General features: G+C 33.6%; 1 protein-coding gene and 1 pseudogene across 1 annotated transcript; one reads left to right on the top strand and one right to left on the bottom strand.

The window, feature by feature from the left end:
• Positions 1-2256: 2256 nt before the first annotated feature.
• LOC139505697 (uncharacterized) lies at positions 2257-5799 on the bottom strand. Its single transcript, XM_071295187.1, has 5 exons — positions 5637-5799; positions 4612-4666; positions 3990-4110; positions 2968-3059; positions 2257-2356 (listed from the first exon to the last, which is right to left on the bottom strand). The coding sequence occupies exons 1-5, from the start codon at positions 5714-5716 to the stop codon at positions 2288-2290; spliced, it is 417 nt and encodes a 138-aa protein (XP_071151288.1). The 5' UTR covers positions 5717-5799; the 3' UTR covers positions 2257-2287.
• A 4228-nt stretch (positions 5800-10027) lies between these two features.
• Positions 10028-16508, top strand: LOC139505698 (DNA-directed RNA polymerases I, II, and III subunit RPABC2-like; annotated as a pseudogene).
• Positions 16509-17026: the final 518 nt, after the last annotated feature.

The raw sequence follows: 17026 nt of genomic DNA on the forward strand, positions 1-17026 counted from the left end.
GTTCAAAGAATTATGGTATTAGTATGGAGTATACACCTTGTAAATAATAAAAGTGAGTTGTAAGTTGCCATGCAGGTCAAAAGAATGCATGTAAATGTCAGCATATTGAAGATTCGGACGATCAGACAAAATAATACACAAAAAAAATGCAATTACAGACGGCAAAAAAATATAAACGGACTGATGAACATGAAGACAGACAGATTGACATGTAGACGCAGTATGGTAGACATATAGACCGACTGGTGGACACATGCACAGACGAGTAGAGATGTAGGCACACTAGTACTGGTGTAAACGTAAACTGACTTGTAAACATGTAGATAGATTAGTCAACACGGAGAAAGACGGGTAGACCTGTAGACATAATAGTAGACATAGACGGGTGATTGTTGTTTGTTTATGTGGTTCAAATGTGTATCTCGTTTCTCGTTTTTTTATGTAGAATAGACTGTTGGTTTTCCCGTTTGAATGGTTTTTACACTAGTAATTTGTGGTGCCCTATAGCAAAATACAAACCAACCACAACATTAACAAACAACGAAAAGACTAACCAAAGCGTTTGCGCTTTATAGCAATGGGTAAATACTCAAATGTAAAAGAGAGGCAGAAGATACCAAAGGGACATTCAAACTCATAAGTGAAAAATAAACTGACAACGCCATGGTTAAAAAAGAAAAAGACAAACATAAAAAAAAACTAAAGACTAAGGAAAACGAACCCCACCAAAAAAACTTGGGATTATCTCGGGTACTTTGTAAAGGTAAGTAGATTATGCTCTACATGGCACCCGCCGTGTTGCTTATGTTATAGTAAAAACACGGTAATAATTAGAATAAAGAATGGAAATGGGGAACGCGTTATATTTAACTCCAAAACATATAAATGAATTAAAATTAAAAATAACTCAAAGACCTATTAATGGACAGATGCTCCTGATTTTGGACAGGCGCAATAATGCAGTAGGGTTAAACATGTTTAGTGAGATCACAACCCTCCCCATATACCTCTAGCCAATGTAGAAAAACAAAACACACAGCAATTCGCACAATAAAACTCAGTGTGAAAGAAGACCTATATATAGTCCAATGTCAGAATATAAAACTAAAGAATGTAAGCAAAATGAACATGAAATATAAATTAACAAAGGATTACTAGTACTGACATGCCAGCTCCAGACTGCAATTAAACTGATTAAAATATTATGTCTTCATCTTATGATATTTATCAAGCGCAATCCCTCCCGTTAGAGGTTTAGTATCCTACTATCAAAAAAAAATAAGATAAGAACCTAACCCGTTTCATGCCAACAACTGGTTTTAGAATAAATGTTCGTCCTGAACATGCATGAAATGTTTACCACTGGGCGCTTATAGCAACCAACACTCAATCAATTGAATAAATCTGTGTATTTCCAATGCAAAAACCCTTTGAGTGAATCAATATTGAGACCATAGTCTAATTCGTGGGTCACATTCGTGGAAAACAGGACTGGATTGTATACTTACGATTTTGTTTTCAACATACATGTATCAACTATCATCTTTAAAATGGATATTCCAAAATGGTGAAGCAACGAGTGATGGCGTCCGTTGATTTTTCATGAAGGGATAATATCAATTTCACCAATTGGAACTCTTTGTTTAATATCTTCCTTGTTCTCAGCAACCCTCCATCAAGGAATACAAGCCCTTTGCTAACGTATAAACTTGGGGGTATTATAAACTATGTATGCTGGCGCTGCTGGACTGTTGATATAGGCTAATGGAGATACCATTTGATTTGTTTTGTTTTGTTTTGGGGAAAGGGGGGAGGGGCTAGGGTGAAATATGAAGAAAAAAGGCAGGACAGGAGTTTGAGTAAAAAAAGCAGGATGACAATTTATGCAAAAATAGGCTGGACCAAGAAGAGTGAAAATATATATAAAGTCAGGATAAAGAATACAATTTATAAAAAAATAAAGGTCAAAGTTTTCATCCTAGTCACTCCCCTAATAATCTTATGGTGGTTCCTTAATGGCAGATCTTCGATTGCAGTGGCGGATCCAAGAGGGGGGTTCCGGGGGTTGGAACCCCCCTTTTTTTGGCCGATCAATGCATTTGAATGGGAGCATATAGTTGTTACCCCCCCCCCCCCCCCTCCTTTACTCTGGGTTGGGACCCCCCCCTTTTTAAAATGGCTGGATCCGCCACTGGATTGTATCTGTTAACTGCGTGTATTACACATCTCCTTTTGTCAATAAGAAATAAAACATGATGTAGGTATCCAAATAACGTAACATTTATTATCAAAAATATGAATAATGTTGAATATAAAAGTCAGCTTTCTTCGTCATCCGCGTCGCATCGTTGTCGATCTGAAAAGATAAAAAAAAAATGGTTAAATGTAAAAATGTTAAAGCAATTAAACCATTAAAAAAACAATTCAAAATGTCCAAAGTTAAATGTAATATCGATTTTTTCCGGAGCACAAGGTCTAGTGTTACGTGTCATGCAAGAGTCTTAGATAAATGATTAGTACTAAGCGTTATGTTTAGTGTCCAGTGTAATGTTTAGTGTAAAGTGTAGTGTCAATTGTAATGTCGACTGTTGAGTGTAAAGTGTTACAGTAGTGTTAATTGTAATGGTATGTGTTTAGTGTAAAGTGTTACAGTAATGTTAATAGTAATGCCGTGTGTTTAGTGTAAAGTGTTACAGTGGTGTTAATTGTAATGTCGAGTGTTTAGTGTAAAGGTGTTACAGTAGTGTTAATTGTAATGTCGAGTGTTTATTGTAAAGTGTTACAGTATTGTTAATTGTAATGTCGAGTATCTAGTGTAAAAGTATAATGTTAATTGTAATGTCCATTGTCTAGTGTGAAGTCGAGTGTTTAGTGTAAAGTCGAGTGTTCTAGACTATTTTCAAATTTCGTTTGTTAAATTTGCAATAGAACTTGTGTTTTATTAGCCAACGTTATCAATAAACTTACCACAGATTTTTGATTATCAAATGGATGTCCTAAAAGTTCCTCCCAAGGATTTTCCAGGGGTTCACTGAAGATTAATACATCCCATTGACGTACTACAATTGAAATAACAAAAAATAATTATATAGAATATAGAATGTAAAATGTGCTTTTCAAAGTAACATGTTCAAATCAGACAAATATCAACTTACCGAGGCTGATATAAGGTTTAGAACTACTTATAAGAACTCAATCAGAAGGAACATAAAGTGAACTACTACGCATGTTAAAAACAAAATAGTTCCTACGCATATATACGAAAAGCTGTTACTTTGTCAGAAAGACCATACTGGAAAGTCCTACTCGAATCAAACAAAATAATGCCTACGCAATTGTTGCTTTGTTGATAAATTTTTGGTAATTTTGGTATGATATGAACGTTTAGTAACTAGTGATCATTCCAGAACACCCTGTTGAAAGTTTCTTAGATCAGATGTAGCTGTTTATTCTACTACAAAACTTCATGGAACCAGTCATACACATTTTTTAAGGGGCCGTCTGAAGCCCGCCTCCAGGTGCGTTTTTCCCCTCTCGCTGTGTTGAACGCCCATTGGTGGCTTCCGACTGTTTTTCTGCTCTTTGGTCGGGTTGTTATCTTTGACACATTGTCAATTTCAATTCTCAATTTTATAAAAGGACTTTCACTTTATTTGAACTGAACAGAATAAACAAGCTCCTTTTACTCTGGTGACTAAGTAAGCGAAGCGTGAACACAGTATTCGTATTTTATCAAGAGCATACGAAAAAGTTTAAAACGCCCCACACACGGCTTCGCCGGGAAAAATAAAGTCCGGCAAATTGAGGGTATAAACAAATCCAAATGGAAAAAAACCACACACACCACCAGACTACAATCATATCATTGAAATAGTAACCAAATCTGCTTCTTTCTATTAACATCAGATGACAAAGAAAATAAAAAGGGAATAAGGGAAGATGTATTCCGTAGAGCCGGAGAATAAAAAAAAAACAAAACATATGTTTACCTGTGTTTCTCCTTTTCCATAATATCTGGAGAACTACATAGGCGCCGGCGATAAACGTCAAAACTTTACAAATAGTTTTCCATGGAAAGTTTTCAAACAGCATAAATATTAGCGAATAATCCTGCAAAATAAAAGAAAGATAGACCGTCGATTTGTTATTATCAAATTTCTAACTAAAATATAATGTATACAGTAGTATGTTGAATGTTCAGGCTTTAAAGAACATATTTTGTAGAGAATGGACACGTTTCTTCTTATAGCAAAATAAAAACTACAAAAAAAAAACTCGAAAGTTTAACACGATATCAGACTTCAATTCGAACTCGAGCTATATAACTCCAACTTTTTTTAAAACTCATAATAGTCGATAGTATTGATTACGAACTTAAAATAAACTTGTTGTTACATTAAATGCATACTGATTCTCCAAATAGATATATAAGTAAAACTCTTCAGAATAGCATAACTATAATCAAAAGTTATTTTAAGGACCTATATCTGCGAAATTGTATCAATATACATGTACAATGTAAATCAGTAGTATTTTGCTGCGTTTGAGGTAAATTTTTGTTTTGGAAAGCATACACAATGTCAACCAGAAAGACGGAGTAAGAAAACTTACCTCAAAATCTAAAAACTCTAGATCAGATGGATCAAACAGAAATTCTTGTTCATTACTGAAAGAATAAAATAAGGGTTTACTCTAAAAGAGTTTTGGAATTGTTTTTGATTGATTTGTCAAAATTATCTTACTAGTGTTCATTTGAGTGACCCTTTATACAACCTCGTGCGCTTGAAGAGTGGACCTCCCTTTTTAGAAATTATTTTTTTTCAGTAAATATTCTTTATTAATTTCTACCTTATTTCATAAACCTAATGTGTTTTTGTGTATAATAAAGATAATAGAATAACGGGAGATTAAATATGACGCCCCGCTTTCGTAATTTATAAGAAAATTATTTAAACGATGTATCTAGCGCCTGTGCATCCACTTTTTAGACCTGTGAGAAACCTAAGAAATAAACATATTTTTAAAAATTGGAATTCTTGTTATCCAATTCCTAATATATATTATTATTGTGTATTATAATATCGGACTGTTGGTGTTGTTATGTATACTATACTAAACGAACGAAGTAACACACCATTTTAACTTCACTTTTTTACATTTTCGTTTACATGATACAAATTAGATGAATTGGGAAATCTACTAAGAAATAAACTTGACACCTAAATATCAAGATAAATATCAAGGATTTTTTGTACTCTGCAATATCATATCGGTTAAAAGGTACGGTCACTAAGGGACGACATCAAAAGTTCAATGAAGAATAAAAAAACTTAATTCACATAGTTTTTTCCTTGACCCTCACACACCCCCTTTCTTAACTTAATTTGGGAAAAATTGATTGACCAATAGGGATATATGTAAAATCGATTTTAGATTAACAAAACTTGCAGCAATGTTGACCCCCCACCCCCAAACTATTTGATTTAAGTTTTTTATCCTACATCGATCTTTTGATGTCGTCCCTAAAGACTAATTGTTTTGAGCTCTTGGGTCAAGTCTCATTTTCATTCTCTATTCTCAAAATTATAAAATTACTACTTTTTTAAACTGAGAAGATGACAAATTAAGATACTTACAGTTCTACAATAGGTTTATTAACAGACCACGGTTGAAGTAGGACCATAGTAACAATGCTTGCTATCAAAATAACAGCCATACTAGCGTATTGCGAGCGAATTTTGCAGACAGTAACACAACTGCTTCTTCAACTTTTGTCAAATCTTTGGCGATAGTGGTAGCTATTGGTTTTACGTAACGTCACAATCCTCCCGTAAAGTCAACGGCATATGTGCAACGAAATCGATGTAGACTGGCGGTCGTAGTCCATGTTCAAATGTCTAAACAGCAAGCAACAGAATTGATGAAACAACCTGAACTTTGCTCATTTTTGAAGACCGTACGGTGACCTAAAGTTGTTAATTTCTGTGTCATTTTGTCTCTTGCCAAGAGTTGTCTCATTAATCATATCACATCTTTTTTTTTATATAATTAGTTGATTTCACGGTTAACAAGTTGATACAGTCTTGGGTTAAAGTTTATTGCTCCTTGTCAAACCTTCATAGAATTTTATGAAAACTTTAGCAGAAGCTTATTCATGATAAATCAATTTTCATTTTCAGTATTTTTCTGATAGATTGACTAATCACTTTTTTTTCTTTTTTTTTCTTACGTGACAAGTCTTTAAACCTTCATGGATTGTCATGAAACTTGGACATAAGCTAATCTCAAAGACAAAAATATGGCACCTGAAGAAAGGTTTGATTTAAAGAAAAATCTTTATATTACAAAGAAGTGAACTTACCTTTTATGTCAACATACACTTTTACACTAACAATTAGGGACGACATCAAAAGTTCAATGAAGAATAAAAAACTTAATTCACATAGTTTTTTTTCCCTGACCCCCACACCCCCTTCTTAACTTAATTTGGGAAAAATTGATTGACCAATAGGGATATATGTAAAATCGATTTTAGATTAACAAAACTCGTGAGATTGGGGGAAAACCAGGATCAGTCCAATCCCCCCCTTATAGGACGAGAAGCTAATTTTCCCCCCTTCGGCGACGTCAGTTTTATAGATATTTATAAAAAAAAACAAAAAAAAAAACAATAGTAATTTTTTTTATTAGTCAGTTAGCGCTACCAAACCTTCAACGTATCAATATTCATTTGATATATATTTCGGGTGTGTTTTAAGCTCGGGATTTCGAGATTGACCCTTTCGGAGTCCGGAAATTCTTTTTTTCGAATTTAGGGATGTCGGGATTTAATTTGTTTAAATTCGGGACCTCGGGATTTCGTGTTTTTAAGCCCGGGATTTCGGAATCATGCTTGCATCATTATATACAAGTTTAATCGTCATAATATATATAAAAAAGAAGATGTGGTATGATTGCTAGCCTGTTGTCGGAAAAACTTAAAGTGCAACGTGAATTTTAGTAGTGATAAAATGTTCCATGGCTTATAATGAACCCCAATAAAAACTTGCTGACAGTTCAAAGAATTATGGTATTAGTATGGAGTATACACCTTGTAAATAATAAAAGTAAGTTGTAAGTTGCCATGCAGGTCAAAAGAATGCATGTAAATGTCAGCATATTGAAGATTCGGACGATCAGACAAAATAATACACAAAAAAATGCAATTACAGACGGCAAAAAAATATAAACGCACTGATGAACATGAAGACAGACAGATTGACATGTAGACGCAGTATGCATGGTAGACATATAGACCGACTGGTGGACACATGCACAGACGAGTAGAGATGTAGGCACACTAGTACTGGTGTAAACGTAAACTGAGTTGTAAACATGTAGATAGATTAGTCAACACGGAGAAAGACGGGTGGACTGTAGACATAATAGTAGACATAGACGGATGAATATGAAGTCAGGACTGTTGAACATGCAGACAGAAAAGTAGACACATAAACAGACCGATGAAAATGTAGACGGACTACTGGGAAATAGACAGACAAATATGTAGACAGATTTGTGAACACATGTCATGTTGAGAATGTTAACCGACTAGAGGACTATTAGAAAAAAATTTGGAAAATACAGAAGGACGAGTGGACACATAGACAGGCTGATGACCATGTCGACATTGACAAAAAATATTTGTCAGCATAAAAATCTAATTCCAACTCTGTTGGGTTTAATTTTCAGACTGATATAAATATAGTGAAATCTATTCTATGGGGGAAAGATTGGCATGGGGAAAAGTGACAATATGTATACGTATTGCCAAATTTCCGCGGGGGAAGAATGGCAATGATCCAAAATTTCCCAAGGGGAAAAATTGGCTCATGCCATTTTTTTTCCCCCGGGGGAAAAACTGGCATGGGGGAAGAATGGCTATATAACACCGGCAGACAAACTAGTTTAACCCCACAACATTCTGCATTTGCATCTCCAAAGTCAGGAACCTCTTAACTTGAATGGTTATCCCTTTGGGGGGGGGGGGGGGCTTCTCATATATTTTGTTTTGTTTTTCATTCCTTTACTGCATGATTGTTATTGTGTTTTGCCGTTACACAATTGTCCGGCGTTGTCGTGGGCTTAGTGGTGTCTTCAAACATGTTTAAACCCCGTTACATTAGTAATGTGTCTATCCCAAGTCAAGAGCCTGCAAGTTCAGTGGTTGTTGTTGGTTCATCTTTTTATATTTGTTTTTCGTAAATCATTTTGTTAGAAAGTTAGACTGTTAGTGTTCTCTCTTGAATTGTTCAGTTTTTTCATGTCGGGGCCTTTGCAAAATATAAGAAAATTATATCGACAGGATGTGAGTTCTCACAGTTTCAATCATATATCTAGTTTTGTTTTAACAGTTAAAATACAAAATCCAGCAGCCAGTTACTCATGTTACTGTCAGTGAGACTAGGACATTATAGTGTCCCAGGTATCGCGGATAAAACAGTTTTACTTTATTTTATCTTGTTAACCTTTTAGACTGTATCAATTTATCCAAAGGACTTATGATTAGTTTACATAGGGTGGTTCTAAGTTAACGAGCTCTATAAAAAAAATCACCATTGTGTTGCACAAACAGATACATTTGAATCATTAGAGACTAGACGGTAAATAAAACGACTTTAATTGCTTGTTTCACAAAGCCTTATATAAAAAAAAATAGCCATAAATATTCCAGATTATGTAGAACAACAAGGCAGGACAATGCCACCAAAGTAAACTTTTACTTAGAAACCTTCAAACTTCAACAAACACCATACAAATACAAATATCTGGAATACCTTAATTACTAATATGGGGACGAAAAATATTTGTCAGCATAAAAAACATGGTCATCAGCCTGTCTATGTGATTACTTGACCGTTTTTTTAATGATTATTTGATTATTAAGCCAAATATTTCATGATTATTTGATTACCTAGGACTGTATTTTTAGTTTATGATTATTTGATTACTAAAGATAAGCAAATATTTAATGATTATGTGATTATATTGGCAAAAAAATGGTGATTATGTGATTACTAGGACCCCCCCATGAGGGGCCTCATAATATTATGTGTCTCTGGCTATATATATATATATGAATTCGATCAGCTTTTGATTATATATGATATAAATTTATAATACAAAGAAGCATCTTTTTTTGCAAGAGAGCGAAATTAAACAGAAAACTCAATGATACAAAAATGAATTGAAATGATGAAAGGGTTAAAAAAAATAAGGTGTTTTTTTGTCAAAGATGGATTTTTTTTTTATCTATCTGGAAGGTGGGAGTTTTTTTTTAAATTTAAAGTTATAAGAGTGATTTTGCTTCTTAGAATATCTTAGAACTTGTGCGCCATGTGCGTTGTTAGGTATTTAGACAATATACGTATAGTGTCTTGAAATATGAAATTTATTTGTATGAGGCTTAGAAACGGGAAAATGCGAGGTTCTACCGAGCATTTTCCCGTTTCGTGCCGAATACAAATAAATTTCATATTTCAAGACACTATACGTATATTGTTTTTATACTGAAATCGATAAAAAAATAAAAAAAAAAATAATAAAAATATGAAACAAACATTATTAAAAAAAGTGTTTGGAATTTCCCCCTTGGGGTACCATTTTGGGGGTATTTCCCTTTGAGCGTAGTCTAGGCGGTAAGCATTGACAATTTAAGGAATTAGAAAGGGAAAATGAATTTAATTAATAACATTTGATAAACATGGTATATAAATTACCAATTTGAAGACATAACAGGTTTAAATTCATAAAAGTTTGACCATGTTACTACATGTTGTCATGGTTGTGACGTGACGTTGTAAGTAGGCGGGGCTTATAGGTGAGTTGAGGTCATTGACGTATAAAGCTAACGTTTATACGTATAGCTTTATCTGTATAGTAAAATAGCTGATTGCAGTATAAAATAAATTACATATCAGATGCGGATAATAATACATCTGTAGTCCGAGCTGTGATTTAAATTATACAGACTAAAGCGTCTATGGGACTTGGACTATATTGCAAGATGGCGGACGACGAACATGATGCCGACGGGTATTGCGCATTTAACTAAATATCTATTCAAATTCTATGAAAAAATATATACGACAACTATCAAATATTCCATTGTCATTAACCCAACTCTATTTTCCCTTTCTGTACAAGTCATACCTGCTGCATCATAAGACATAACATAATGGTAGCCTCTAAAGTAAATTATTTGTGTCTTAGTGTTAAGGTTTATCATAACAAATGGACAATTATGGCCGTATTTTCACCTCAAAAAACTGTACAGACTTACCCATGCTGTATGGAAATTTTTAAGGCCTAGCATCCACTAGATATATAAAGTGTATGATTAGCAATGCAACAACTATCCAAGAAATTTCAAATGAAGGTGATGATTAAAAGCAATTACAGGCAACCTCACAACCTTCAAAAATGAAAAAAAAACAATACTGTGTCAGTGTTCTCCCAAGGCCGTTTTAGCACAGCGCTTTTCAGCGCTATTGCAATTCCCCGCTGTCCTATTGCACTGACCGCAGCGCTATCCCACGCAAACGTGTCGCTATATTTTTTTTCGTATTTTTCAATTTTTTTTTTAAATTCCCGCTTATTTTTCACTTCGGATCACGTGATCGACCTGGTTTACGATTTTTGAAAGAATTATTTCCGTTGTATTAAAGTAACTCGGCAGGACCAGTCTAATAAATTTTACAAAATGGCGTTTTTGAAAGATCAAAATAAACAAAGATTTCAACATTGACATCTATTTTTTTAATTTTAAGAATATATAGAGGCATATATGAATGAAATGAAATGAATTGACCGCATTTCCCGACGTCACTTCACAAACTTGTTTTACGAACTTTGAACAAACGAGGGATTTTAAAAACGATCAAACACAGGGGTCTGTTTCAAATTATTTGCCGGGTTTACTATCCATACGAACCCCGAAAATGAGCAAGTCTTTTAAGTATTCATTATCCCCTATTCGAACTTATAATTGTTTAGTCAGAAATTCTACCATTTGAGAGCATATGATTAGAAAAACAAAACCCAAGCTGATACGACTTGAGAAATTTTACTGTCTCGATGTCAAGCTTGGATGAGGCCATTTAAATATTATAAAACGTTAAGGTCATAAAAATGAGAAATCTTTATGCAAAAAATGTAAATTCCTGTCAAATGTCGTAAGGTTAACAGTACACTGCTACAGTTGGTTACAAAACCAAACACTGAAACACATAACAAAACAATTACAAACAAACCGCGCGCCGCGATAAAGTTACTGAGCATTGTCGAAAATTACGCGATTACCACAGCGCTATCCAAAAATCCTGGGGAGAACACTGCAGTGTGTGGTCCGCAATTATACACCTTATAGCTATATGTCCGCCATTACTCGACATCACACAGGTTCCCATAAAATTTTGACGTCATAATACTAAAATATCTGACGCACAAAAATCATTGTTGTATGACGTCAATAGTTCGAGGGGTTGACATTTGGCAAAACTATGGTAGAACCAAAACTCATAGAAAGAGTTCAAATTTGGGGTTTTAGTCTCCTTCCGATCTAGAGTTTATTTTTTGTTTCCGACTCTAATTTAAGTTTTCTTCATACACATTGCTAAGAAACGTCAACATGTGGACAGAGTTCATATTTTGAAGTGAGTCTTTTACCATTCTAGAGTTGTGCCCCTTTTTTACATTGAAAATTGTGAACCTTGAAAGATGCATTTGTGTGCTCAGACTCATTCATCAAAAGAGTGCCTACTAAATAAGTCAGAAGGAATGGCAGGAATAGATATATATATATATATAAAAGTCAAATAATTTTTGTTTCTAAAGTTTAACGCATCCAAACCATTCCAAACAGTTCTTCATTACATGACATGTAACTGTTATTTATTTTTTCATTACAGTTTTGATGATTTAGATGATGATATAGATGAAGAGCCATTAGATGAACCAATAGATGGAGAGGTACGCTTGTAATATTAATTCAGTTTAAATGTGAGGATTAGTTTGCCTGCAGGTGATTGAAAGATGTCTGTCATGTCTGTTGCCACCCATATTTATAAAAACTGTTTTTATCCGCATCTTAGACTATTGGTAGATAAGGGATTGCCATTTGTAGTGTGTAATTAATGTGGATTCATTAATATTCGTTGGATAAATTTTTTTTTGTGGATTTCATTGCTAGCAGGGGAACCACAAACTTAAATGTTCAACGAAATACAAATATTCTGAAGAAATGTATGCAGACTTTGCCAAAACCATGAATTTAAATATTCATAAATATGCAAGATTTCCTAACTCCACAAAAATTGGTATCCAAGAAAAAAATGAAGCGACAGTATCGTTTAGATGTATGGTGACCTATAGACATTAATCTAGTGATTACACCAAGGTGTACATATTTCAAATTTCAAATTTTCTGATAAAATATAATTTTCTAAGTTTTTTTTCATCAGAAATATTATGTGCCCTTGTTTATGTTATACTCATTTGTGGTAATTGTTCTCAAGGGAGTTTTGTTCTGTGTTAAAGTTTCCCAATTTAACATTTTAGGTTCATTGCATACATTTTAAATGGGTTTAGAACCCTTACATGTACATTGGCTTTAATGAACCTGATTTACCTTTGTTGGACATGTACTATATGTATCTGATAAAAACCTATTTAGTATTGCTGGCAGGCAGTCATTTTTTGGTGACAAATCATATTATGAGGGTTTGGATGGGGTTAAATGATTAAAGAATAATGCCAATGCCCTTAAAAAAATGAAGATTAGAGAATAACGGCAAAAAAAAATGAAGATTAGAGAAAAAAAGGGTTAATTTTTTGAAGATTAAGAAAAAAAGGGGTCATTTTTTTAATAATTAGAGAAAAAAAGGGGTAAAAATAGACAACTTTCGAGTTCGATGCATTTCTGTCAAAAACTCTGGTTTTAGTGAACGTCATTTGTGCGTTTAGGGGCGTCGTCACTTCCATTCCAATGTTGAGCGAGTGGTTGGAAAACTATAATTCTATATTGTACGAATTATTCGGCAAATTGAATTCTCAAAATTGACAATCAGCATTGCTGTCATTAGGGAATTGTCATTAAGTACCTACAGAACATCCATTATTTCTAGTTTATCCTGTACAATGACGATCACTAAGACGCTTGATGAACGTAAATCGTGCAGGGATACAGGCGACCCCCTCTATCTGGTAAATGACGTCATAAAGGCGCGTATAATTGATGAGTTTTTTCCGGTGACGGATGAACTCGAAAGTGGTCTATTAAATGTTTACAGAATAACAGATCCCCCATCCAGAACCTCATATTATTTATGATACTTTTATGTACTTTTATTGTAATTGTTTGTTTTGATTTGACAGGATCAAGATAATATAGAGATTCTTCCAGCAACAACCCCATCACTATCTATTGAACGTCATAAAAGAATTACTACACCTTACATGACAAAATATGAAAGGGCCAGAGTACTGGGTACTAGAGCATTGCAATTAGCGTAAGTATTGAAAAAAGGGAACAAAAAACTGTTAAGGCCAAAAATTATTATTGTGTTTTCTGCTCCCTACCCACTGTAACACATTTTATGGAAAATTTTGGCTAAGAACATTTGAAATTCCCCCTATATAGTTGATGTGAAATGTTCTAAAAAAAGAAAAGCAAAATCATACTTACTTCCCCTTTTTCCCAATACAAACTCTCCTCTTGTAATTGTTCCTGAAAGCAATATAAATTTTTGTTAACCCTTGAAAACTGAAAACATTCAACTGAATAGACAAAAAAGTGAAAATAATTCCTGACATTATCAGAATTTAAAAGTTATTATTGATTTCATATCTTTTGCACCTCCATACATTAAAAGTTCATTTGATATTAAAAAGAAATCCAGTTATGATAAAATATGATAAATGACAAGGACGTTTTCCATTTAATAGGAAAAAAATGTAAAAAGTTGGCACTTTTATATAGTTTACAACATTACAGATATCTTCAAGCATAAGTTATTTTAAAGTTTTGATACAACTCATAGGACAGTTCATATCCTGTTGAAAAAGGGACATAGATTTGGGATATCTATGATGTAACATATATAGAATAGAACACTCCTGTTTCCTATTATGTTGCATTTTCTTTAATCACAATAATTGACAGTGAATCTTTTTTAACCGGATTTTTGTGACAAAAATGTCGGTTATTGATTTGGGGATGTAGGGCGGGCGGGCGGTCGGTCGGGCGGGCGGTAATCAAATGTTGTCCATGCATTAACTCATGAACCGTTCAACCAAAGCTTTTAAAATTTTAATATGTTGTTACTGACAACTAAATGAAAGTCAAGTTCAATAATGGCGATTTTGACTTTTACCGTTCAGGAGTTATGGTTCTTGAAAGATTGAAAAATGGAGTTTCCAGTCGTGTCCCTGCATTTACGCATGAACTGGTCTACCTAAGCTTTCCAAATTTTAATATGTTGTTACTGATGACAAAATGGAGATCAAGTCCAATATTGGCGATTTTGACTTTTACCGTTCAGGAGTTATGGTTCTTGAAAGATTGAAAATGGAGTTTCCAGTCGTGTCCGTGCATTTACGCATGAACTGTTCTACCTAAGCTTCCAAATTTTAATATGTTGTTACTGATGACAAAATGGAGGTCAAGGTTTAATAATGACGATTTTGACTTTTACCGTTCAGGAGTTATGGTTCTTGAAAGATTGAAAAATGGTGTTTCCAGTCGTGTTCGTGCATTTACACATGAACTGTTTTACCAAAGCTTCCCAAATTTTAATATGTTGTTACTGATGACAAAATAGAGGTCAAGTTCAATAATGACGATTTTGACTTTTACCGTTCAGGAGTTATGGTTCTTGAAAGATTGAAAAATGGTGTTTCCAGTCGTGTCCGTGCATTTTCTCATGAACCATTCAACCAAAGCTTTTGAAATTTTTATATGTTGTTACTGATGGCAAATTAGAGGTCAAGTTCAATAATGACGATTTTGACTTTTACCGTTCAGGAGTTATGGTTCTTGAAAGATTGTGAAATGGCGTTTCCATTCACGTTGTTGCATTTACTCATGAACATTCAATCTAAGCTTTTCAAATTTTAAGATGTTGATACTGATGACAAAATGGAGGTCAAATTTGATATTGACGATTTTCAACTTTCACCATTCATCAGTAATGGTTCTTGTGATATTGCCAGGACACAAATAAATATTAATAAATCCGGTTGCTGTCGTTGTGACAGCCTCTTGTCTATTTTTTCTATTGTTCAACAATTACAATAATAAATAGACACATACATTTCTGAATTTACAGTAGTCTGGGAAAAGATTGAATTCAAGTGGGTTAAATTATATGTAATTTATTACTTTGGTAAAGGGAGATAATTTCACAATCTCATATTTTACAGAATGTGTGCTCCTGTCATGGTTGAATTGGAAGGAGAAACAGATCCTCTACAGATAGCAATGAAAGAATTAAAGTAGGTTATTGAGCATGATAATAAAATAATTAAGTTCCTTATTTGAAGTTCAAAGAAAACTTATCAAGTAACTATGAAATAAGACAGTAAGGCTCAACAATCATGGCAATTACGATTCTTTCTATCTTCGTCACTCTTAAAATCTAACAGTGTTTACTGTAAATCATCTCAAATAAGACAAATTAAAAGCTGCAATGTACTTGTCAAATTAATGGCAGATATGGTAAGTTAATAAAACAGCATTCTATGAACATAGTCCCCTGTAAGTTTAGTTAATAATTCACTGTTCTGGAACAAAATGCTAAATTGATCTGTAAGTTGTCATGGTGTCAAGTTAAAATAACAGATAATAAGTCAATATCTTCAAGGGTGAGGAAAAAAAAAGGTGGAATATTGATTAATTGAGTGAATTTGTTAAGTCCAAGGACCATAACTCTGATCTGTCATTGGAACAAAGACTAGCCTTCAAAATACTTCATTTTTTGGGGTCAGGTCTGATGGTTTTCACGAACTCTGTATATATTTGTTATATATCATGTTGTAGATTATTGCGTTGCGTTGTGTATTTGATCGTAAGCTAACTAAGGCGTTAAAGATAGAACTACGTCTGCCATTATACGTTTCTATTCAATACAACATAAAGTATTACAATTACGCGACGTCACAAAGATAGTGGCCGTACCGCAAAAAGGTACGTTAATATTAGCGCAATTCTTTACACATGTCTATAAGTCTATGTAACCCAACTGTTCTATTTGTAGAGCCAGGAAAGTACCCATTATAATCAGAAGATATTTACCCAGATGGCAGTTATGAAGATTGGGGTGTAGATGAACTTATTATTCTAGAATAGGAGAATTATGTGCAATGTAGCAAGACTAAATATTTGTTAATTTTGTATACTGTTTTTAATATGAAGATTTGACAGTACTTTTTATTTTACATTGTCATTGTGTAAATAAACTCACATCATGAGATACTCGTCTTTATTATAACTCCTGTCGATTGTCAAGGGTTCTCATTGGATAATCTGGTTTCCCTCAAGCAACAAAAACTGGATGCCAAGGATGATTCAAGTGGCTTTATACACCAAAAAATACTTACAATATTTGTAAAAGTAGTTCCACCTTAAACTGATCTTAATCGTAAACTTATGCTAAGTTTTTGCACGACTGATGCTGGAAACAAAAATGCTCAAGTTTCATCTTCAGGACTTCATTTAGGCGAGACAATGAAAACTTAAAAAGCATGAAAATAGACCACGGACAAAAGCAACTACGTAAAATAGCCTATGGAATTGATTTTTAAAATAAAATGGATAATGGTTGGTTTAAATATACTGCCTAGAGACAACAGTATTTTCTGATGTTCAAAATCTGTACTCTGGATTCAATATTATTTGTTGGATACAAATTTTTTGTTGGAACAGGTGAATCACGAAAAAAAATGTTTAACGAATTAGAGTTTTTCTATATGCTTTGTATGCACGGATGGC

Source organism: Mytilus edulis, unplaced genomic scaffold, assembly GCF_963676685.1.
Source record: "Mytilus edulis unplaced genomic scaffold, xbMytEdul2.2 SCAFFOLD_418, whole genome shotgun sequence".
In the NCBI taxonomy this organism is placed as follows: Eukaryota; Metazoa; Mollusca; class Bivalvia; order Mytilida; family Mytilidae; genus Mytilus; species Mytilus edulis.

Excerpts from the sequence above, each read along its gene's own strand:
- LOC139505697 (XM_071295187.1), bottom strand. The coding sequence starts at position 5,716 with ATGGCTGTTATTTTGATAGCAAGCATTGTTACTATGGTCCTACTTCAA. Across the intron at positions 4,111-4,611 it reads TAGAGTTTTTAGATTTTGAG|GATTATTCGCTAATATTTAT; the intron begins GTAAGTTTTCTT and ends TTTATTTTGCAG. Across the intron at positions 3,060-3,989 it reads ATGGAAAAGGAGAAACACAG|TACGTCAATGGGATGTATTA; the intron begins GTAAACATATGT and ends TTTCAATTGTAG.